Genomic DNA, 24,176 nt, shown 5'->3' with positions numbered 1-24,176 from the left:
ACAGTTCTAGTTAAGGCCCGAAGTGGCAGACCAAGAAAAATCTCAGATAAGCAGAGGCGCAGGATGGTGAGAACAGTCACAGTCAACCCACAGACCAGCTCCAAAGACCTACAACATTATCTTGCTGCAGATGGTGTCACTGTGCATTGTTCAACTATTCAGCGCACTTTACACAAGGAGATGCTGCATGGACGAGTAATGCGGAAAAAGCCTTTTCTCTGCACACGCCACAAACTGTGTCGCTTGAGGTATGCTAAAGCACATTTGGACAAGCCAGCTTCATTTTGGAATAAGGTGCTGTGGACTGATGAAACTAAAATAGTTATTTGGGCAAAACAAGGGGCGTTATGCATGCCGGAAAAAGAGCACAGCATTAAGAAAAACACTTGCTACCTACAATAACATTTGGTAGCGGTTCCATCATGCTGTGGGGCTGTGTGGCCAGTGCAGGGACTGGGAATCTTGTTAAAGTTGAGGGTCGCATGGATTCCACTCAATATCAGCAGATTCTGGAGAACAATGTCCAGGAATCAGTTGTGCCGGGGCTGGATCTTTCAACAAGACAACGACCCTAAACACTGCTCAAATTCTACTAAGGCATTCATGCAGAGGAACAAGTACAACGCTGTGGAATGGCCATCTCAGTCCCCAGACCTGAATATTATTGAAAATTTGTCGTGTGATTTAAAGAGGGCTGTCCATGCTCGGAAACCTGACTGAACTGGAGATGTTTTGTAAAGAAGAATGGTCCAAAATACCTTCTGCCAGAATCCAGACTCTAATTGGAAGCTATAGAAAGCGTTTAGAGGCTGTTATTTATGCAAAAGGAGGATGCACAAAATATTGAGTTAATTATTCTTTTGTGGTGCCTAAATTTATGCACATGCCTAATTTAGTTTAAATAATTCTTGCACACTTTCCATAAATCGTATAAACTTTATTTCACTTCTCAAATATCACTGTGTTTGTCTCCTATATGATATATTTAACTGAAATTTCTTATCCAGATAACCAATGATTTGTAAATGAAAATCATGAAAATTTACAGGGGTGCCCAAACTTTTGCATACAACTGTAATAGGCATGGGACATTGAACAGTCAAACACAGAACATTTATCACAAAAGCTAAAGTTATAATGATACCAAAACAGTACTGGTAGAAGTGATATGTAACATTATTCCAGCATTTATCTCATAAAAACAAATGTTACACCAAACATTCGATTAATTGCGGTCTTCACTATTAACTAATCGCAATCAATAATCAATCATGAGCACCCTGGAGGTGGTTTGAGTGGCTGGACTTCTATCAGTCTTTACTGAAATGTGGCTATAAAGCCTTTGGCTCTGGTGTTTACAGTATGGACACTAGGATGCAAGTAAATGACTGGAGTTCAAACTGATGTTCCTCAGGTGCTTGCAGCAGAGGAGCAGGGAGCCGGCCTGCAGCAGCCCACAGGGATTGGCCAGCGGCCCCGGCCCATGACATCAGAGGACGGGCCCCAGTCTTCTGGAAAGAACTCCAGGCACAGTCCCCAACCCCCCACCAACACCACCAATGACAAGTACCAAGTAGTCTCAATAACATTTACATTGCAGTGTCTTGTATTATGGTGCTTAAAGGTATTTACATTTGACTGTCCTGTCTGGCAGTGCTGCAAGGATCCATGTAAAAAAAATATCATCTCCTCTTTACTTATTTAGCTTCTGGTTATACCAGTGTTTTCCCTATAATTGTGGCCAACGAGAACCCCCACCAGGCCAGAAAAATAATTTTTAATGCCAAAAATAATGCCAAATATCCATAGTTTTACCCCTATATTCATTCTGCAGCGTCTCACTGCCGTGAGTCCATAAACAGTCAACGATCTGAGTATGTTCACATCTGTAGCAGCAGGACAGTCTAGTGTGTTATCTAAACTGCTAAATCAGTTGAAATGTTGTTGGTAGCCTGACGGTTACAAACCAGGGTTTTTCCTAGGATAATCAGTCATGTTATATTTTCATGGCTCACTTCATACTCATACTGCTGCTCCGTTTTTACCACTTCCCCTCAGGTCTTGTAGGATGCCAGCAACCTCAAGCTTGCTACAGATGAAAGCCCAAAGCAGAGAAGAGGCCTCACTACCCATAAATCAGCTCTCTGATGACCTGCACTCCTCCAGTAATTCTTCCTGCTCTGTGACCTTGGACAGTCCTTATGACAGCCCCCGTCCTTCCTCCGCAGGAAAGGTAATCACCATCTGCCAGCATTTTTTTCTTTTCTTTTGTGACCTTTTAATAACCTGACCAACCGAATGGTTTGTTACACAGAACATCTCCGAAGCCGTCATTGGAAAATGTTTGGGAAAGGGCCGGTGCTTTAAAAAAAATACCTGGCAGGTGATTGGATGAACTGTCTGTCACGTCCGCCAATGTTGTTTTGAACGAACAGTCATGGCCGTCACACACACCTAAACCACGCCCGTAGCTGCCAGAATTGCCTCACCGGCCCCTGATTGGTTCGGTTCACTGCTGTCCGGACACAAATGCAGCACTTGAAGTCTGACACAATGGATTTTTGTGTTATAGGTGCAATTATTGTGTGATCTCGCGAGCATCCAGCTGCCGCGCAAGGTAAACCTTATAAAGCCTCTGTGTGTAATCTTTGCGTGTTTATGACATTTGTCAAATTATTTGGATGCATATGTTTTGGATTGTAGGATAAGTGAGACAATCCTGGTGAAAGCTGTTGCAGCCCGTGTTGTTTTCAGGCCTTCATTCCAATTGGACTTGATCAAATTAATTTGGGGCAAAACATTATGGCGATGGTGTACAGGGACAGTTTTTTTTATTCTACCACTAGAAGTTGCTTCATTCAGGCTTTAAAAGAGAACTCCATTTATTTATCATTGCACTTGTTGAAATCACGGTGGACGGTTTTGTAAAAAGGATCAAATCAATGCAGCTGAACCAAAAATCGACAGGTCATTTTTTATCCACTTATTTATTCTTCCTGCTGCCTAACCTACTCACCATGCAACTTGACTGTCGATAGTTGGGTCACAGATTGGGGTGTGTTATGCTTGTACCGGCTAATGTAGCCTCGAGCCTGGGCTGCAGAGGTCTGGTAAGCTCATTGCTTTCTAACTTTCATGGTCAAACTTGTAGTCTTCAGACCCAACTAACACTAACCTGAGTGAGGACACTTCTCAGCTCTGGAGACACAAAAGGCTTTCTTTCATATATGCAGTAGTGCTCCCCAACACTTAGAAACACACTGATGTGGGAAATCTGTTTTGTCAGTAGTAGTGTCAGTATTAGCATAGGGCCACAACAATGGTCATTTCATGACTATTTACATTGTAGATTCTCACTGAAGGCATCAAAACTATGAATGAACACATATGGAATTATGTACTTAACAAAAAAGTGTGAAAGAACTGAAAACATGTCTTATATTTTAGATTCTTTAAAGTAGCCACCCTTTGCTTTTTTTGATAACTCTGCAAACCCTTGGTGTTCTCTCGATGAGCTTCATGAGGTAGTCACCTGAAATGGTTTTCACTTCACAGGTGTGCTTTGTCATTGTTAATTAGTGGAATTTTTTTCCCTTATTAATAAAAAAGCAAAGGGTGGCTACTTTGAAGAATCTAAAATATAAGACATGTTTTCAGTTATTTCACACTTTTTTGTTAAGTACATAATTCCATATGTGTTCATTCATAGTTTTGATGCCTTCAGTGAGAATCTACAATGTAAATATTCATGAAAATAAAAAGGAAACGCATTGAATGAGAAGGTGTCTCCAAATGTTTGGCCTGTACTGTATATGTATATATATTCTTCAAAATCCATTTAGTCAAGTACAAATGAACCGAATACAATGCACAGAAAGATATACACAGACATACAGCTAAACAGAGACTTTTTTCAAGCAGCAATTACGACTCATATTTACGATTATAGTGGCGGCGCCCTCTTGTGGCCGCGAGCAAAGCTGGGGTGACGAATTATAAGAGCGCCAAATTCTGCTTAAGGACGAAGGTTGTAGTAGTGGATCGATCAAATGAGTACTGGATGTTGACCCAGGATACTGGGTTTCCTGTCCGTTTGAAAACAAAGGTAAACAGCAACAAACCAAAAAAATGTAACCAATGAAACTACGTCACGTTCTGCGTCATGTGCATAACCAGAACTTTAATAGCGAACCAACTGTGACGTTTCACAACGATAACGGCATGTTTAAAATGTTCTCTGGTTTAGATATGAGGACGGAAAATCGTTGTATGGATAAGCATATCGTCGTATGGTTTGGAGGACTTGTTGGCTAAACGGAGACCGCAAAGATGAGGAAAGAAACAAAAGCAAACATGAAGATATAGTTTATATGTAGCAATGCAAAATTATCTATCAGATGTACCAATGCAGCAGAGGAATTTTGTGTCTGTGGTGTAGCGTTTCATAGTGGGGTATTCAAATATATTCAAATCAGCTCTATTACGGCAGTGCTCATTAACATTTTCAGTATCTTCATAAACTGAAAACATTTGCTGTCAGCTTAGTAAACAACCCCCCACTGTGTTTGCCCCTTAAAGTGAGCATCATCATAGAACATTCCTGAATTTACCACTTAATTAGTCTCGCATTGCCAGACCTTCCTCCGCAGCTCTGCGGAAGAAGTTAGTCTACACAACATTCCTGGATGGGAGAAAAACGTGCCCTGGTTTATTGGCATTTCTTTAAACCAATCACAATCATCTTGGGCGGAGCTAAGTCTCGGACAGAGCCGCAGTGCCTCTGCTAAACAGCCTCAGGAAGGAACTCGTTTTGGTGGAACATGTTTACGTTCAAAAGTAGTTTTAGTCGTGCAACAGAAAACTCCGATTGGACAGATAGTCTAGCTAGCTGTCTGGATTTACCCTGCAGAGATCTGAGGAGCAGTTAACCATAGTCCTCACAAATCCACCGGAGGTTAGAACGCCATCACAAAGACAGAGGAAGCGGACGGACGTCCGGCAGAAAATTAGGGACTTCAGACAGAAATTCCGGTGGCAACAGAACCATCCCATAAATGAAACGTCATTGATATAGACTACCACTTTATTAACCACTTTGTCAGCTACCCTGTGGTAATTTCTATATTAAGCAGCAGAAGAGGCAAGGGGCAAGAGCTTGTTATGATGTCGTGGTGAATCCTCTGTAGAGCTTCCCATTGGAACTTAGAGCCTTCGGTGTTTGGATCGACACGTTTAATTTTAATAGTCACTATCTCATCAACACATTATTAATGCTGCGGTTTTCCTGCCCTTGTACCCAGCAGATCTCAAAGCCAATGTCTCCTGAGCTGGTCTTTCCTTCAGTGCGGTACTTCATCATGAAGAGCAGCAATGTCAGGAACATAGAGATTTCTCAACAGAAAGGGATCTGGTCCACCACACCGAGCAACGAGACCAAACTCACCAAGGCCTTCCTGGAGAATAACCTCATCATCCTCATCTTCTCTGTTCAGGGCTCCGGACACTTCCAGGTAACACTCTCTCTCTGGAAAAACAAATGTTACATGTAGGTTAGTTTTTTATTATCATAGTTTAGACTAGAGATTTCCGCTTTGTCTTTGCCGATACAGATTACCTTGAAGATACCTGAAGTTGCCTATCAGTCCATCCCGAGTACCAATAAGATACCAGGGCGTTTAAAATACATATACAGTTGAAACCAGATATTTACATACACTTCAGAAAAAAACACAAAAACTTTTATTTCTTTACTGTCATACATTAAATCAGAGTAAACTTTTTCTGTTTTAGATCAATACATATTAACATATTTTTTGCATTTGTTAAATGTCAGAATCGAGCGAGGGAGAATTTGTATGTATTTTTTTATCACTTTCATCAAAGTCAGAAGTATACATACACTAAGTTTATTGTGTCTTTAAACAAAAAGAAAACTCCAGATGATTCCATTCTGAGCTTAAGAAGCTTCTGATAGGTTAATTGATTCCATTTGAGTTAATTGGTGGCACACCTGTGGATGTATATAAAGGCACACCTCAAACACAGAGCCTCTTTCTTTGACATCTTTGGAAAATCAAGAGAAATCAACCAAGACGTCAGGAAAAGAATTGTGGACCTCCACAAGTGTGGCTCATCCTTAGGTGCAATTTCCAGATGCCTGAAGGTCCCACGTTCATCTGTTCAGACAATAATACGCAAGTATAAAAAACATGGGAATGTACAACCATCATACCGCTCAGGAAGGAGACGGATTCTGAGTCCCAGAGAGGAATGTTTTTTGGTGCGAAATGTGCGAATCAATCCCAGGACAACAGCAAAACACCTTGTGAAGATGCTAGCTGAAACTGGTAAGACAGTGTCATTATCCACAGTAAACGAGTCCTGTACCACCATGAGCTGAAAGGTTACTCTGGGGGAAGAAAGCCATTACTTCAAAACCACCATAAAAAAGCCAGTCTACAATTTGCAACTGGGGACAAAAATCTTAATTTCTGGAGACAAAAATGTAACTGTTTGGCCATAATGATAAACGGTATATTTGGAGGAAAAAGGGCGAAGCTTTGAAGCCTCAGAACACCATCCCAACTGTGAAGTATGGGGGTGGTAGTATAATGTTTTGGGGCTGCTTTGCAGCAGAAGGGACTGGTGCACTTCACAAAATAGATGGCATCATGAGAAAATAAAATGCTGTGGATATATTGAAGCAACATCTGAAGACAGCAGCCAGGAAGTTAAAGCTTGGGCGCAAATGGGTCTTCCAAATGGACAATGACCCCAAGCATACCTCCAAATTAGTTACAAAGTGGCTTAAGGACAACAAAGTCAAGGTATTGGAGTGGCCATCACAAAGCCCTGATCTTAATCCCATAGAACATTTGTGGGCGGCACTGAAAAGGCGAGTGCGAGCAAGAAGGCCTACAAACCTGACCCAGTTACACCAGTTCTGTCAAGAGGAGTGGGCCAAAATCCCAGCAACTATTGTAGAAAGCTTGTGGAAGGATACTCAAAACGTTTGGCCCAAGTCAAACAGTTTCGGGGCAATTCTACCAAATACTAAGGAAGTGTATGTATACTTCTGACTTTAAAAGTGATTAAAAAAAAAAAAAATACATAAAAATTCTCCCTCGCTCGATTCTGACATTTAACAAATGCAAAAAATATGTTAATATGTATTGATCTAAAACAGAAAAAGTTTACTCTGATTTAATGTATGACAGTAAAGAAATAAAAGTTTTTGTGTTTTTTTTCTGAAGTGTATGTAAATATCTGGTTCCAACTGTAGATATTAGTTTTAAACTCCTCTGTACTTCTAACCGTGTATACATGTGATATGATTGCTATCAATGGTGTATGGCCTGGCTCAGGTTTCAGAGAATGTATGCCAAAGAACTTTCTTTTATTTTCTAGTTTGTCGTCAGTCATGGACAAAGAAGATAAATAATCAACTTTAAAGTAGATTTAGGGTGCTGTCCACATTTTTACCGGTACTTGATATTCGGTTCCGATACCCAATGGTACCTTTTTTTGGGGTACTAACCCTCTGTAATGAATAATTAATTTCAGTTGTAAAAAATGATTCTAAACCTATTTACCCTAATTACTTACATTTTATTTATTTAGAACATTTTACACACCGCACAAAATAAAACCCCACCCTACCTCCCCCCTTCCAAACCTGTCCCTACAACCTATTAAATCAAATAATTATTAATTTCTCAGTGTAAGTTTTATTCTTGCATTTGTATCTTATTCTATTTCAGCCTTTTTATTTTCTATCTCTTTCATGACTGACTTTCATGACTTTTTTTACTTTTTTTTATTTATTTAATTAAATGAACTTTTATAAGCATTTTGAATTGCCTTGTCGCTGAAATGTGCTATATAAATAAAGTTGCTTTGCCCTACAACCTCCATCCTATCAGTCAGTCACCAGGGCATAGAGAACACATGGAGAACACTGCTGTGCCTGTCTGTCTCAGAAGAAGGGTCACCGCACCGCAACCGCTTTCACCTCTCCATCCTATCAAATTGCAGTGAACGCTGTCTGCGTGGAGTTTTTCGTGGTTCGGTACCCAAACCCTACCGATACCAGCATTTTAGGCAGTATCTGAGGCATTTCCGATACTGGTATTAGGATCGGAAAACTCTATTTTAGACCATATATGGGCCGGAATCTTGATCCCACTATAAAAACATAAAAATAAAAAGCACTGTAAATAAGGATATTTAAACAAAAAAACCAAAGTAGTGTATTTTGTCTTTTCACAGGGCTATGCTCGCATGACATCAATCATCAGTCAGGAGAGCTGCCAGGACTGGGGCTTCATGGGACTAGGAGGGGTTTTCAGTGTAGAGTGGATCCACAAGGACAGTCTTCCCTTCCAGTGCACTCAACACATCGTCAACCCATGGAACGACAACAAGAAGGTCCAGATCAGCAGGGACGGACAGGTGAGACTGAATCAGCCTCTGAGGCAGTGCGGCGCTGTATGGAAAAGGTGTTTCGGAGCTTCCTATAACAGGAGTTTAAATGTGCAAAGCAAGGCTGGAGCATTGCAAAATGAGAGTAGATTTAGGAAAACCGCTCATAGTTCCTCAGGAGATAGCTGCCACTAATCTTAGACCAGATCTTGTGGTCAGAAACCGAGGGTTTTTATATTTTGTGGAGCTGACACTACCATGCGAGGTGTTAAAGCCACAAAAATGAGCTTATATTTCATTTTCCCTCTCATGCAAACCAACTCTTTTGATTAGAGTAGTTCCGATACCCAAACCCTTTTTTTTTTTCTATGGAAAAATCCACCGGATGACCAGCACTGTCAGGCATGAAGGGAGGCTGGGCGCCGTTCATCTGCATGTACTGTACTGGGGTAACACAGATACAGGCTCGGGCATGATTCAAACTTATGATGTGGCCAAATTTATATTTCTCTTAGAAAATGGTTACACCTAAATTATTTACCCAGAGTTCTCTGTCTGTACATGCATAACTGAAGGTAGTTTGTTAAATGGTGACATTAGCATAGTTTAGCTCTTTAGCTGGATGTCAGTGGCAGCTCAGTTTTAAAGGAGGTTCAAATGAGTACTCCTTTTTTGTGCAGAGCTGCTAGCTGATCCCACAGACATTGAGCTAAAATAAGCTAATCTCGATGTTATACGATACCAAACTGCGGTAACAGTAACACAGAAGTAAAATTCCTCTAGAAACCAAACTTTAATACAACTACAGTTTCTCATTTATTTTGAATTACACTCTGTGTGTCCGGTTTGACAACTCTGTGTGTTGAAGAGTTTTTTCTCAGTGTCTGTGTGTACTTAGCTGAAAATGCATTTAGCAGAGTTTGCGTTGTACATATAACAAAGACGCTACAGCTTTCTTGCAGCTCAAGCGTACTTGTTTGTTTGGAGTTATTTATTTTTGGTCTTTTGTTTGTGTTACAGACACCATACTGTCTCCATTGTTTTCACGTTTTAGTTTTTTTTAAATACATTTTAGGGACATTGTATTAGCATTGTGATTACACATAATGACGCGTCTTCCTGTAAACTAAATACAATAAAAGAAAACAGTAGAGCTGTTTGGAGCAGTTTGTGAACAGTGTTTTCTGTTGGAGATGGTAAGTCCCTTTGGGGGGGACTTTGGGCTTTTTCACTTTGTAAACCTATGAGGTGCACACAAAAAATATATAACCCACTAAAGGAAAGGGAAAAAGCAGAATATGAGCACTTTAAGAATTTTTTTAAACTAGTGGGGCAGATCTCCAGTTAGCTTTTAACACTGACTTAATGAAAAGCCCTATGGAATAGCTTTTTTAAATTCTCAATTTCACGATTCCGTCTATGATTCTGTTGTCCCAGAAACTATTTGGTTCTACAGTAATGCTGCCATCAGTCTGTGACTGGCCCCAGGCGGGCCCTTGTCAAAAAGACACTTGCCGGGCCTCTGGTTAGCTCACCTGGTAGAGCGGGCACCCATATATAGAGGTTTACTGCTCGACACAGTGGCCGCAGGTTCAACTCCGACCTGCGGCCCTTTGCTGCAGGTCGGAGCTGTCCTATCCAAATAAAGGCCTAAAAATGCCCAAAAAATTATCTTAACAAAAAAAAAAGTCCCTTGCCACCAGGCCTAACAACTTCTCTAGGGGAAACCCTGGGTTTATTTGCAGCCCACAACACGCGTCCGGACAAGTTCTCCCTTTTCTCGTACCACACCTAATGTAGGACTACCACTACTATTTTTTAACTTCTTCCCATCTCTTTTTTTTTTTTTTGTCTCATGTAGGAGTTGGAGCCCCAAGCAGGCAGCCAGCTGTTGTTACTGTGGGAGAGAAACTCAGGGAATCAAGTTCAATAAGAGGTAGCAGCGGAACACCCCTCTGCACCATGTTTTGTTCTTCCTCGACCTAAATCTGACTCAAACTACATGCATCCATTTTGTATTGATAGAAACATGTATATTTTTTATCAGATCTATTAGATATTACATCACTTTTATTTTGCCTGCAACAGTAAAAGGACTGCAGTACCAGTTGAGGCAAGATGACAGGACAATGGAAGGACTGATTCATTTGAAAGTTCAGCTGTTGCCGTCTCCTGTTTGTGTGTTTTGTCTATTTAATAAGTATGTTCTCTTTCAGTTTTTATTCTTGTGTTCGAAATGGTACTCATGTTCTTATCAAACACTATGTTCACGATAACATGTCGCTGGCTCTGTGGATGTTCTAAAGAGGATTTTTTTTTAAATTCTGACATTAATTACAATGGATCAAATGGTTGTATCACTAATTTGATTTGATAAATACAGAAGCTATTACAGTTTGTTCAGATTGTTGTAATGATGTCCACTTAGTTTTTATGGTAATATTTCGAGAGACTGACATATATGTACACTATTTACAACACATAAACAATGCTTCTCTGCACATCCGGAAAGAACGTCTTAAGATTGTGTCTTAGAATAGTTGATGTTCTGTTTTTACGCTTCGCTCGGAGGATGTTGGAGTGCCTCAGAATTCGGGGTGGTACGGTTCACAAAACCCACGGTTCGGTCCGTATCATGGTTTTAGGGTCACGGTTTTCGGTTCAGTACGGTTTCTTATTTTTTCTTTAACACTCCAGAATATACTTCAGCATATAGCTAAAATTAGCATATTGAATGCATGTTGCACAAAACGTGCACACAGTGGCAGTTCTATATTGTTTTATTTCCATATAGGTAACGTGAAATCCAAAACACCAGACTATAAACGACGCTGGCGCATCCTCCAGCTCTGGGCAGCCTCTCTCCCACTTGACTTTCTGCAGGTGACGTGACGTGACCTGCAGCAGCAGCACTCCACTTGAGGAGCGGTCGGCTCGGTGTCTCTCAAAATCTGATGAAAATCTTTTAAACTGACCTTTGTCGATCTGAAATGAAGACAGATTCAGCAACTGCACGGCCTATTTCTCGCTTAAAATGTTTTCAGAAACACGTTTCGGTGAACTATTTTAGTACAATATGAGATCGTATTCTGAACGAGCCGCCATGACAGTCTGTTTTGAAATTAGGGACCAGCCAGACCCATGTGACGCAATCGTCCAATCAGCTGCCATGGGTTGCGTTTGTCACGCCCATCCCGCTCGTCATTTCCAGTTAGTGTTTTAACATAGGTGTATAAAGTGGGCACTACGGCAGTAAGAGGTTAGTGCAGCTTAACAGTGTACTGACGAACCGTGCGGTACACACATGCTCCGAACCGAGACTAGCGAACCGAGACTAGCGAGCCGAGACTAGCGAACCGAGACTAGCGAACCGAGCGGTTCGGGTGTTTTTTCATGAACCGTACCACCCCTACTCAGAATCCACTAGGCATCATCACTATATTTATGGGACTCATTGTAACACGTCTTTTTTTTTTTTTGTTTCCTGGATGAAGACAGAAAAAAGTGTAATATATGTTGTTAGCATTTAAATGTGTAACTTAAAGATTGTTCATTTTGCTGCTGCATGAGGAGAGGTGAAAGGTGAACTATACACCCTTGATTTCAGGCATCCTCATGATTGTTAATGGGTTGACAAAAATAAATGATTTCATCTTAAAATGATGTCGGTGTGACTTCCTCTGACTGTCGAGCTGCCAGAATCTACAGGAAAGAAGGGGGTGCTTTATAACATTCTGAGTTTGCAGGTATGAAAGTATTCTCGTAAGTGTAGCCATTCAGAATACATACGAGCAAGTCGCTTGAATGATGGCCGCCATGTTGCGCCTCCATCTTTAAAATACATTAGCCAAAGAGGGACATACTTGGAAATTCAAGCTCCGCCTTTCACGCTTTTACACACTCAGTGGCACCGTGACGACTGCCAGGGGGGGATTACTCGTGACTGCTGGCATAATATCGTGATTTCCCTGGCAGACAACTCACGTCATGCAGTTGGAACACAGACTAGACTACAGCTAAAACCAAAAACCTCCGTTGCTTCTCTCCGTTGTCTTTGTAGGGCTTCCACTCTCTCCTTGTGATCTTTGGAGAGGGTCTCTTTAGTTTTTCCGTGCCTAGGTCTCACCGATCCGTCTGTCTTTTGGTTTTTCATTACCTTATTTCCCTCTTCCTTTAGCTTTCCCTCGCACCTCCCTCGCATCAACTGATCTCGGACTCTGCTCTCGGACAAAAACATGTAGCCTACGCTGTTAAGATTGCCTTACACTATTAATCTCGTACAATATAAAGAACAACGATATCACTGATACTCGTACTGGAAGCCATGTTAATTTTGGCATACGGCCACTGTAGGAGTTAAAACACGCTCAGAATGGGAGGGGCTAGAAAGTAATATTCAGTTGGTTGTCATATACAATTTCACCGCTAGATGGGAGAAATTCTTCTTAACGGAGTAATCTAAGTACTTTTCCCATTGTTGAAACGCTGTTATTGTTACTGAGAATGTAAAGTGGCGCGTTACTTTGTTGAATGAAGCGAAAGGTGTCAGGCTTTGGCTACCATGGTCACTGTACGCTCTGACTACCACTAAACACAAAACAGCGACGAGCCAGGGACATTCAAAGGTAGCGTTCTCGAACTGGAAGTACTGGCACTACTTCTCACTCATTGAAATTAAAGGCAAGAATGTTTATGTAACATGCACGCTATGCACAGGAAAAAAGACTTTATCCACGTCTGCTTCAAGCAACTCCAATCTTATGAAGCACCTCCCATCAACACATGCTAACAGGACACTTGTTGTTGCTTCTAACCCAACCCCGAGCCCAAATGCAGCTAGCATGAGCTCCAGCGAAGGAGACGGAGCCACTCTGTTAAAACAAGCAAACGCTCCATTTTTCGGGTCCGCAACAGGTGATACAGTATATATATTGTTTTTGTTTCTTTTCTTCTTTTTAACAAACACAGAACAAAGTAACAAGTCGCCCGACACACGACATTGTACTATAAACAGAAATATACAACAGGACCAGCAGAGGACAAAAAATAAAAATAAAAAAAAGACAAATAGAGCCACTGGAGGCATTATATCATCCCAAACCTCAGAATATCACCAGTAGAGGCATGTATACTGTCCAAAAATGGTGTCCAAATGCGAGTAAAAGTATCAGTTGTAGAGTGGATAAAACATGTTAGGAGTTCCAGAGGAATAGTCTCTCTAATGACTAAATGCCAACCCTTCATAGAGGGAGGTTTATCGCTGATCCACGATAATAGTAATTCTTCCTGGCAGCAAAAGTTAATCTTAAGTTATCAACTTTTGTGTAGGAGGGTTTAAAAGTATCCTCTCAGTTACTGAAAATGAGTATTTAGAAGTAAGTGTAGTATTTCTGAATATATAATCTCTAATTTGCAAGAATCGCCTAGGTAACTTATATTTTGAGGCTATGATATCAAAGGACAATAGTGATCCCTCCTCAAATAGGTCACCAATCCTACATATACCATTAGCCAGCCAAAGGTTAAAACCAGGATCCATAGTACTAGGCAGAAACTCTGGATTATTCAGGATTGGCAACAAAGGAGAGGTTGTGTCGATCCTATCTTCTAATCTTTGAGTAGCACGCCATGCCTTGAGAGTATTACGTACTAAAGGATTATCACACATATCTCTACTCAGTTTAGGATTACGGACAAATAATAAGTTTTGCAAAGGGCATTTAGACTGTGAAGATTCAAGATCAAGCCAAACTGATTTAGGATCTTCGTTAAGCCACTCAACGATGAATCGAAGCTGGCAAGCCAACTGATAAAGTTTAAAATTTGGGAGATCCAGACCGCCCTTTGCACCAGGGAGCTGAAGCTTTGATAATTTCAACCTAGGTTTTCTTTTGCTCCAGATAAATAAACTTAACCACCCATTCAACTCTTTTATAACCTTATTAGACAGTAAAATAGGAACCATCTGCATTGGGTACAGTAAGCGAGGAAGGACATTCATCTTTATTATGGCAACCCGTCCCAGCCAAGATAGAGGGAGAGTCATCCACCTGGTCAAATCGTCTCGGATTTTTCCAAGCACTGGTGTCAAATTAGCTTTATATAATTTCCTAAGAAGGAGTTATATTAATACCTAAATAAATAAAACCATCCTCAGAATATTTAAAAGGAAAGGATGGAGGTTGAGTTATGGACTTCTTATTTCCTATAAATAGGGCGACTGATTTAGAAAAATGTATCTTGTACCCGGAAAATTGCCCAAATTCCTGAATGAGATCAACAACCGCTGGTACAGAACTCTCGGGGTCTGAAGGAAAAGTAATATGTCATCTGCATATAAGGAGATTTTGTGCTGTCTACCTCCCAAGGACACCCCCGACACAGCAGCACTCTCTCTTATCCTCTGAGCAAATGGCTCCATTGCTATTGCAAAGAGCAAGGGAGAGAGGGGACAACCCTGCCTAGTACCCTGGAATAAAGAAAAATTATCAGATCTGTGACCATTGGTAATAACCGCGGAGAGGGGATCTTTATAGAGTATTCGCACCCACTTAATAAAATAATCCCCAAGGCCAAATTTTTCCAGTGCGTAAAACAAATACGGCCACTCCACAGAGTCAAAAGCTTTCTCCGCATCTAGGGACAAAATACAAGAGCTTGTACTGAGGCTATGGGAAAGCTCAATAATGTTCAAAAGCCTCCTAACATTATGGGTGGAGCTTCTGCCTTTAATAAACCCTGTCTGGTCTTCATGAATGGCAGAACCTTTTCCAATCTTAGCACTAACATTTTAGATAACAATTTTAGATCTGAATTAAGCAAAGCAATCGGCCTGTAGGAGCCACAATTTTCTGGGTCCTTGCCTTTTTTTTTAAATAAGAGAAATATTTGCCTCATGAAACGAGGGGGGTAACCTATCAGTCAAGAACGAATGATTGAGCATAGCTAAAAGAGGGTCTAGAAGCACGTACTCAAATTCTTTATAGAATTCGCATGCGAGGCCATCAGGCCCCGGAGATTTACCAGACTTCAAACTATGGAGTGCGGTTATAGCTTCCTCCCTTGAAATAGGCGCATTGAGAAGTTCTCTCTGTTCTTCTGAAACGACAGGAAGGGTTAGGCAATCAAAGATTGATACCATATAATCATGCTTTTGGGAAGAGTGATGAGACTGGTAGAGAACAGAGTAGAACTGTTTAAAAATATTGTTAATAATAAGAGAGTCAAAATAACGCACCCCCATAGGGTCTACTATATAAGTAATAAATTGTGAATCAGAATTGGATTTCGTTAAGTGAGCTAGATATTCACTAGGTTTATTACCCCATTCGTATAATTTTTGCTTTGAATATAATATATTTGAATGAGACTGATGAGTAATTAATGAATTTAAAGAGGTCCGCACAGCACTTATTTTTTCTAACAAAGCTGGGGAGGGATCGTTCAGGTAGCTGCTAGTGGCCGTACTTAACTCTGACTCTAGGTGTTTCTGTTTTTCTAACTGTTTTCCTTTTTTGGTTGCAGAGTATGAAATAACAAAATATCTTAAACTCTGAATTAAAGTGTGAGAGAATTGTTTGAGTAATGAATTATTAAATCTCCAACTTCTAACAGGTCTAAAAAAAAACCTTCACACAAACATCCCGCATCACTATGGCGTGATCAGATATAACAATATCTCCTATGTTGCAGCGTGAAATTGCATGCATTATAGTCTTAGGAGCAAGAAAGTAGTTGATCCTAGAATGACACTTTTGTGGGTGAGAAAAAAAAATGAATTTCTTCAGATACGGGTTCAGAGTGCGCCAAACATCCAGATATTCTAAGTCATCACACAGTGCAGCAAGAGCTTTGCACTGTTTGGTGAAGAGAGAGTCCCTGGAGGGAAACGGTCTAGTTAAAGTCTCCTCCAATAATACACCAACCAGATGTGCGATCTTTAAACTCAAGGAAAGCTTTTGTAAGAAATTCTGAGGAGTAATTTGGGGGGTAATATATATTTAAAAGTGAAATTTCCTCTGCGTTCAAAGTCCCCTTAATAATGATGTATCTACCATGTTTGTCCTTAAAACTGTCTGTGACCCTAAAAGGTATACTTTTACTAATCAAAATGGCTACTCCTCTACTGCTTTTCGTAAAAGATGAAAAGTGGATCTGACCAACCCATTTGTTATGTGTTAGATTCAGATGTTCACCATCGCTCAGATGTGGTTCTTGTAATGAAGCTACATCTATATTCTCCTTATGGAGTCGTGTGAGCACCTTACTAATTTTTATTCGCCCATGTAAATGTCTTAAGTTACCAGCCATTACTTAAAGAATAGATCAGGTGGTGCTCTCCCTCTTTCAAAAATATACGTGATCATTACCCTGTCATTAGATCCAGTAAACAGATACGCGTGTGTCAAGGCATTACAGTAAACAACAACACAAATTAGAACACGCCGAACTGGCAACATGAAAAGAAAGGGAAAAAGGAAAAGAAAAAAATAGCACAATAAGGAAATAAAAAAATAGGAAAGGAGGGGCCGTTCCCTCACATCGAGGGGAAAAACAGTCAGTCTCTTCATCTCAAAAACAGTCAGTCTCTCGTTGACTCTCCAGTAGCAAAGATACATAAAAGTAACACCCAAGTGCAAACAAAAGTTATTAAGACAGCCCCCGTCACTCAAAAAGAGAGAAATAGAAAATAAAGTACGCAAACTAGAACTCACGTCGCTGCACATTACGACGCATGAAGCCAGGCCAACCGATCAGGTGCGGGAGTTTGAGTCGTTTTTGTCCAGGTACTGCGAGACTGCAGCCGCCGTCTCGAAGACTTTAAGGGTGCTTCCAATGTTAACTCGAAGCTTGGCTGGATACAGCGTCGCATAGCGAGCACCCATATCACGGAGTCGCTGCTTAACCGCGTTGAATTCCTTGCGCTTCCGTATCACTGAAGCCGAGAAATCCTGGTAGAATGATATCTTGCTGTCCTCATACCGCATCGAGGACCCTCTGCTTGTCACCATAGTTGTAGAACCGAACAATCAGTGGCCGTAGTCTGTCCTTAGCACCCGGTTTTGGGGCCAGCGTACGGTGCGTCCTTTCAATCTTAATGCGACTGCTCTTAGTATGTAGTCCGAGAAATTCGGGGATCCACGATTCTAGAAAAGTAGCTGCATTGGCACCCTCAACCTCTTCGCGAAGGCCCAGAATTCGGACATTTTTGCGCAGGCCTCTATTCTCCAAGTCGTCAATATGTTCTGTAAGCATGGCAACTTGTTTTTCAAGAGTGGAAATGCGAGGTTGCGCGTCCTCCGAGAATGCCTCCGTCGCCACGATTCTCCGCTCCGCCTCATCCAATCGACCAGTAACACTTACCAGCTGCTGGGTATGATTATGCTCCGTTTCTGCCAGCGACCGAGTTTTTCATCTATTGCATTAGAAATCTTCTCCGTCATAATTTGAAGTGCTTTTGCAAGCGCCGGGCTAAGTTCAGCCTCACTGCCAGCATCTTCCAGACTCTGTTCAGGCTCGTCGGCCGAGCCCTCAGTGGTCGAATCTTTTTTCGCTGTTTTCTTAGCAGTTCTTGGCATTTTCGGCAAAGATTGCAGCCAGAAAGTCTCTAGCGACATACTACACAAGATTTGTAATCGCAAATCAGAGCTCGCGTAACTTATTTAGCGAGTGTGAAAAGAAAACAAATAAACGTGACAGGAGCAAGCTAGAACTGCTGCTACTTCCAAGCCGCCATCTTGCGCGCCCCCCCCCCCCACTGTATATAGTGTTTTTATTCTTCAATCAGTTAATATAAACATCTTTGACGTTAAAGATGTTATTGAACGTAATAGCGTTATAGAACATAAAAAATAACGTCACAGTTACTTTGCTGAGTAACTAATTACTTTTACAATGTGGTAACTGAGTTACTAAATTACTTTTTGGGAGAAGTAATTTGTAACTGTAACTTTGTAACTAATTACTTTTTTAAAGTAAGATGACCAACACTGGCTCCTAACGAGTTTCCTAAGGCAGGGCTGTAAACTGTCCATTTGGCACTTAGTCTGTATCCACGTAGTTCCACTTCCGGGAAATCCCAGAAATCAATGGGTACTAACATAATAAGAATACATCGTGGAAATAACCAAAAATGTGAGGACATTTGTTTGTACAGTATACCACTTCCTTCATGAGGCCCAATGTCTGTTTGATATTGATTCTTCAGAACACACACAGCTGTTTAAAGGATCAATATAGGTGTATAATATAATATATGTGGATCCTTCAATCACTGACCTGACTGAGATCAGCAGCGTGTTATTGATCTTTGTTGACATGAATAGGTGTACGAATGTTGTGGTGACATTTGGATGAAATCTGTAGAAAGCTTACATGATGATAATCCACAATGACAAAGTCACTCTACACACTGTTTGATTAGGACAGCGTAATATTGAGCTTCACATTTAAAACTTCAACACATATGATTGGATTATAAATTGATTTTTATTTGCTTCATGTGATGGCAAATTTTATTTTAACATTATTGGTTTAATGATTGTTTAATATTTCACAAGATATTCTTACATTTTGTGAAGACTCTTCCACTCCAAGTGAGACAGCTGGCCTCGTAAACTATGAGCATTAGCAGAAGTTATTTTCGCTAAAGAATTGCAGCTCCTCATTTGTTTATTTCTCGCAGATAAGGTGAAGAAGGCTATAACACTGTCTGAACCGTATCTCTTTCTGTCTCCTGAGATAAGCAGGTGTTTTGTCTAATGTAGGAGACACAGGAGGAGAGGCTGTGGCTCAGTGGTAGAGAGGTTGCCTGCCAATTGGAAGGTTGGTGGTTCGATCCCTGGCCCTGCAGTTTCATGCCGAAGTGTCCTTGGGCAAGACACTGAACCCCGAGTTGCCCCCGATGCTGTCAGAAGCCATCGGAGTGTAAATGTGTGAATGTTTATCTGATGAGCAGGTGGCACCTTGTACGGCAGCCTCGGCCACAGTGTATGAATCTGTGTGAATGGTGAGTGGTTCCTCTGCAATAAAATTGATAGTGCAGTATAAGAAATTAAAGTTAATAAAATAGATTATTTAAAGAAAAGCAACATCAAAAAGATAGGTCTTTAGCTTAGATTTAAAAGAACTGAGAGTTGCAGCGGACCTACAGCTTTCTGGGAGTTTGTTCCAAATATGTGGAGCATAAAAACTGAACGCTGCTTCCCCCTGTTTAGTTCTGACTCTGGGGACAACAAGTAGACCTGTCCCAGACGACCTGAGAGGTCTGGGTGGGTCATAGTGTAGTAGCAGATCAGAAATGTATTTTGGCCCTAAACCGTTTAGTGATTTATAAACCAGTAAAAGTATTTTGAAATCAATTCTTTGAGACACTGGAAGCCAGTGTAGAGACTTCAGTACTGGAGTGATGTGATCCACTTTCTTGGTTTTAGTGAGGACTCGAGCAGCAGCGTTCTGAATCAGCTGCAGCTGTCTGATTGATTTTTTGGGGAGACCTGTAAAGACACCGTTACAGTAGTCAAGTCTACTGAAGATAAAAGCATAAAAGTTTTTCCAGATCCTGCTGAGACATAAGTCCTTTAACCCTTGATATATTTTTAAGGTGATAATAGGCTGATTTTTTAATTATGTTAATGTGGCTTTTAAAATTCATGTCTGAGTCCATGACTACACCAAGATTTCTGGCTTTGTCTGTTGTTTTTAACATTGTCGTTTGAAGCTGAGCGCTGACTTTCAATCGTTCCTCTTTTGCTCCAAAAACAACCACCTCAGTTTTTTCTTCATTTAATTTAAGAAAGTTCTGGCACATCTAATCATTAATCTGTTCAATGCACATATTTAATTGTTGTATTGGGCTATAGTTCCCTGGCGATAAGGTTATGTAAATTTGGGTGTCATCCGCATAACTATGGTAACTTATTTTTCCATAATCTGAGCCAGTGGAAGCATGTAGATGTTGAACAGAAGAGGCCCCAGAACTGAGCCTTGGGGAACTCCGCACGTCATATTTGTATGCTCAGATGTATAACTACCTATAGACACAAAGTAGTCCCTATTCTTTAAATAGGATTCAAACCACTTTAGTACTGAGCCAGAAAGACCAACCCAATTTTCCAATCGGTCAAGCAATATGTAATGGTCTACCATATCAAATGCAGCACTGAGATCAAGTAATACTAAGACTGAAATTTTGCCACTATCTGTGTTTAAGTGGATGTCATTAAAGACTTTAACAAGAGCTGTCTCAGTGCTGTGGTGTGGTCGAAAACCTGACTGGAAGGCATCAAAACTGTTGTTTAGCGATAAGAAAAGGTTGAGTTGTTGAAAAACCACTTTTTCTATGATTTTACTTAAAAATGGAAGGTTTGATATTGGCCTATAGTTGCTCATTAGTGTCGTGTCTAGATTGTTCTTTTTTAGGAGTGGCTTGATGACTGCAGTTTTCAGGGCCTGTGGGAAGATACCTGAGAGCAGAGATGTGTTTACAATCTGTAGAAGATCAGAAGCCAAACAATTCGAAACATTTTTGAAAACACCCGTTGGTAGAATATCAAGGCAACAGGAGGAGGTTTTCACATGTTGTATAATGTCCTCCAGGTTTTTTCTCCAGGAGTAGTGTTAAGACTAGAAAAGCGCTATATAAAAACAGTACATTTACATTTACAGGAGTAGAAGGGAGGTCATAGAATCATCTGACTGGTTATGGTATTTTTTAGAAAATAGCCAGCATGCTAAAGATATTTGGAGAGGGGTGGCTTAGACTTTAGGTTAGAAAGACTTTTTCAGACATGCTGCGGTACTTGTTATTACATTACATTTAATTTAGCTGATGCTTTTATCCAAAGCGACTTACAATTGCTATGTTTATCAGAGGTCGCACGCCTCTGGAGCAACTAGGGGTTAAGTGTCTTGCTCAGGGACACATTGGTTGATGTATCGCAGTGGGATTCGAACCCGAGTCTCCCGCACCAAAGGCATGTGATACATCTACTGTGCCATCACCACCCCAACTTGTGAAACTGTATTTCTCCATTTGCAAATGTAAATAAATACTCAAAGACCAAACTTTGGTTTAATTCTCAAACAGTCTTAATTCGTTTTCATTCTTATCATTGATATTTACTACACTCTGCTGCTTTACGGAAAACTTCCACCACATTAATTTATTCTTTATTCAGATTCTGGTGCTGCAGTTTGGTACAGGTCAGCTGTGCTTCTCTAGCCTCAGCTCTGAAGTCCAACCCCTCCCATCTGAGGGAGCTGGACCTGAGATTCAACGAGCTGATTCAGACGTGAAGATGCTGTCTGAGCTGAAGAAGAGTCCACACTGTAGACTGGAGACTCAGGTCAGTAGAGGGTTGGAGTCAGTCCACGCTGGTTTCAGCAGTACTGCACTAAACACAGATAGTATCAAAGCAAAGAGCCAGTATTTCCTGTAAACATCCAACCTTCTCAGTGCAGTTGTGAGAGGAGAATGGTGACAGGCTTCAGGATTAGACAGAAAGACAGAGAGAGGGAGAACATTCAGCCAATTAGGTGAGTCAGAAGCTTGTTGTGATCATGTGTTTGACTTGATGAAGACAACTGTTGTTGTGTTGTCTACAGGAAATAAGGCTGGATTACAGCTGACAATGTCACATGTACAGAGACATCAAACGTTCTAACCACCAAATCTGATCTCAAAGTGTTTGCTCTTTCATTTCAACACTAAACATTTGATCAGTTCATCTTTATCACAGCTCTGAGATCAGTCTGACTGAAGCCTGCAAATCACCAGCTCTTATTTCATAGACCATCATTACATTTAGTAAGCATGTGGTTTTTATGCAGAGCAGCAGCTCTGCTGAAGACCAGTAATCACAGCTGATGTTTCAGTCTTGTCTGTGTCAACATGTTTTGAACCCAACAGCATTAAATAAATCCTTACACTGAGCAGGGAACATCTCTCTACTTCTGCCGTAACGATGAGTCAACAGACTTGATGTCCAAAGTCTCTGCAGGTCTGTGAGCTTCAAGCTCAGTGTGTTCACTCCATGGGCAACGGGAACATTGTATGTGGGTGGGACAAGACCCACCCACTTTTTGGGACCAATGATATCGGACCCACTCACTTTTCAGCGCATCTGTCTGTTTTACTTTTCAGAGCACCGTCAGTCAAATCCATTCCACTTTAAGAATGCCCAAATTTATCAAACTCCATTCCGCATTCAAGCTACAGCCTTGACTTCCATGCTACTGATTCCTCGAACATATCAAAGAATGTCTAATAAGGGAAAACGTCCGGCTTCTGAACTGGTTGCAGTTCAACTCTTGTTCATATGAGGGGGCTCACAGGCGAGTGCAGAATGAATGGAGGTCTATGAAGCTATACCAAAATCCACTTTTCTCAGGATATAATTTTTTGTCTAGTAATTTGAATGTTGCATCCGAAAGGGGAGGCAAAGAAAATACACACTGCTGGGTGTTAGATTTTACATACGCATCATCCGACCAGAGCATAGACAGTATATAATGGACCAACGGATCCCGTGTCTCTGGACGGAGACCAGTGAAGGATATCAGAAGTCTCTTTCCCGATGCTGGCTGAGCGTTACTGAGCAGCCTCCAACTGAGCTTGAAGACGTAGATGTGACGTGAGCAACCTGTCTGAAAGTGTGAAGTCTTCTGGTAGCTGTGCCAAGAGAAATCTCAAATTCTTCCCAATCTTACAGTGACGGAGAGCTTAGGTATATGTAAGGAGATAACATAGGCACAGGCTAATTACTGATCACTAACATGCTAGTTAACATTAGTAATTAAACTTAAACAGCTCATGTAACTGCCTGAGAGCTTCTCCTGTACTATACGGTAATTCCTCTACTGTGACAGGAAGTCGCGTGGTTATGACACAATCGTTAGCCTATTTTTATAAAAACGTCTGCTACGGAGCCATAACGTGAGATACAAGGTAATGGAGCCTTTTATACATTGTTGTGTTTCTTTAGAAATAAACAATGGACAAATGGAGTCTTTAAACGCTTCAGATGTAAAGTTATTCACTGTCAAAGTGATGTTAAAATGAATGGCAGTCAATGGGATGCTAACGGGAGGTGGTGGCTTTGTAGCATCAAAATGGCGCCATAGGAGCTACGTGTTCCGGGGAGAGGCTTACCCCCTTGGGCCAGAGATACTGCTTTACGGCAAACTCTGAGTCACTTCCTTTGTTCTCTCAGGAATCGACAACACAACTGATAGGTTAGACTCTCCCTGTCAATACACGTGCTACAAAGGGGTTTGGTTTGCTAATGTTTTAAAGACCACGCCGAAATATTCACAGACGGACGTCGACAGGCTCTGACATTCTGGTTCCGTTTCAGATGCCATCAAGCGGGATCTCTGGTCGTAATCACTCCTTCACTGACCAATCAGCATTCATTAGCAGAATGCTAACGTGTTATGGGCAAAGGTGACTCAACCTGTAAGAAATCAAAAGGACATAAGTACTCGTTCATTCAACTTTCGACTTATAATCCATGTTGAACTTGCAAAAACTACAATCAAATCTGAGATTTCTCAACGACAATCAGGCGAAAGAGACAAATTTAGCCGTCTAGCTCCATAGACTCCCATTCATTTTGCACTGGACCGTGATCGCCCCTGGTGGAACTCTGTTGGAACTGCAACCACATTCGGTGCAATGGGGCTTAATAGGGAGTGAACAGGCTCTCCGTAGACAGGCTCTGACTTGGCTCATTCAGAGTCCATTTAAATTGAAC

At 41.0% G+C, this 24,176-nt stretch overlaps 1 protein-coding gene across 1 annotated transcript in view; it reads left to right on the top strand.

The window, feature by feature from the left end:
• The window catches only part of LOC120545833 (3'-5' RNA helicase YTHDC2), a 73,468-nt gene extending 62,330 nt beyond the window's left edge, over positions 1-11,138 (top strand). Inside the window, exons 27-32 of the mRNA XM_039780448.1 lie at positions 1,415-1,566; positions 2,059-2,233; positions 2,573-2,617; positions 5,304-5,510; positions 8,269-8,451; positions 10,283-11,138. Coding sequence (XP_039636382.1) covers positions 1,415-1,566; positions 2,059-2,233; positions 2,573-2,617; positions 5,304-5,510; positions 8,269-8,451; positions 10,283-10,354 — 834 coding nt within the window. The 3' untranslated portion in view covers positions 10,355-11,138. The remainder of the gene's footprint in view (positions 1-1,414; positions 1,567-2,058; positions 2,234-2,572; positions 2,618-5,303; positions 5,511-8,268; positions 8,452-10,282) is intronic.
• The last annotated feature ends 13,038 nt before the right edge of the window (positions 11,139-24,176 follow it).

Source organism: Perca fluviatilis, chromosome 17 (assembly GCF_010015445.1).
Source record: "Perca fluviatilis chromosome 17, GENO_Pfluv_1.0, whole genome shotgun sequence".
Lineage (NCBI taxonomy): Eukaryota > Metazoa > Chordata > Actinopteri > Perciformes > Percidae > Perca > Perca fluviatilis.
This window is presented reverse-complemented; position numbering and strand designations above follow the sequence as displayed.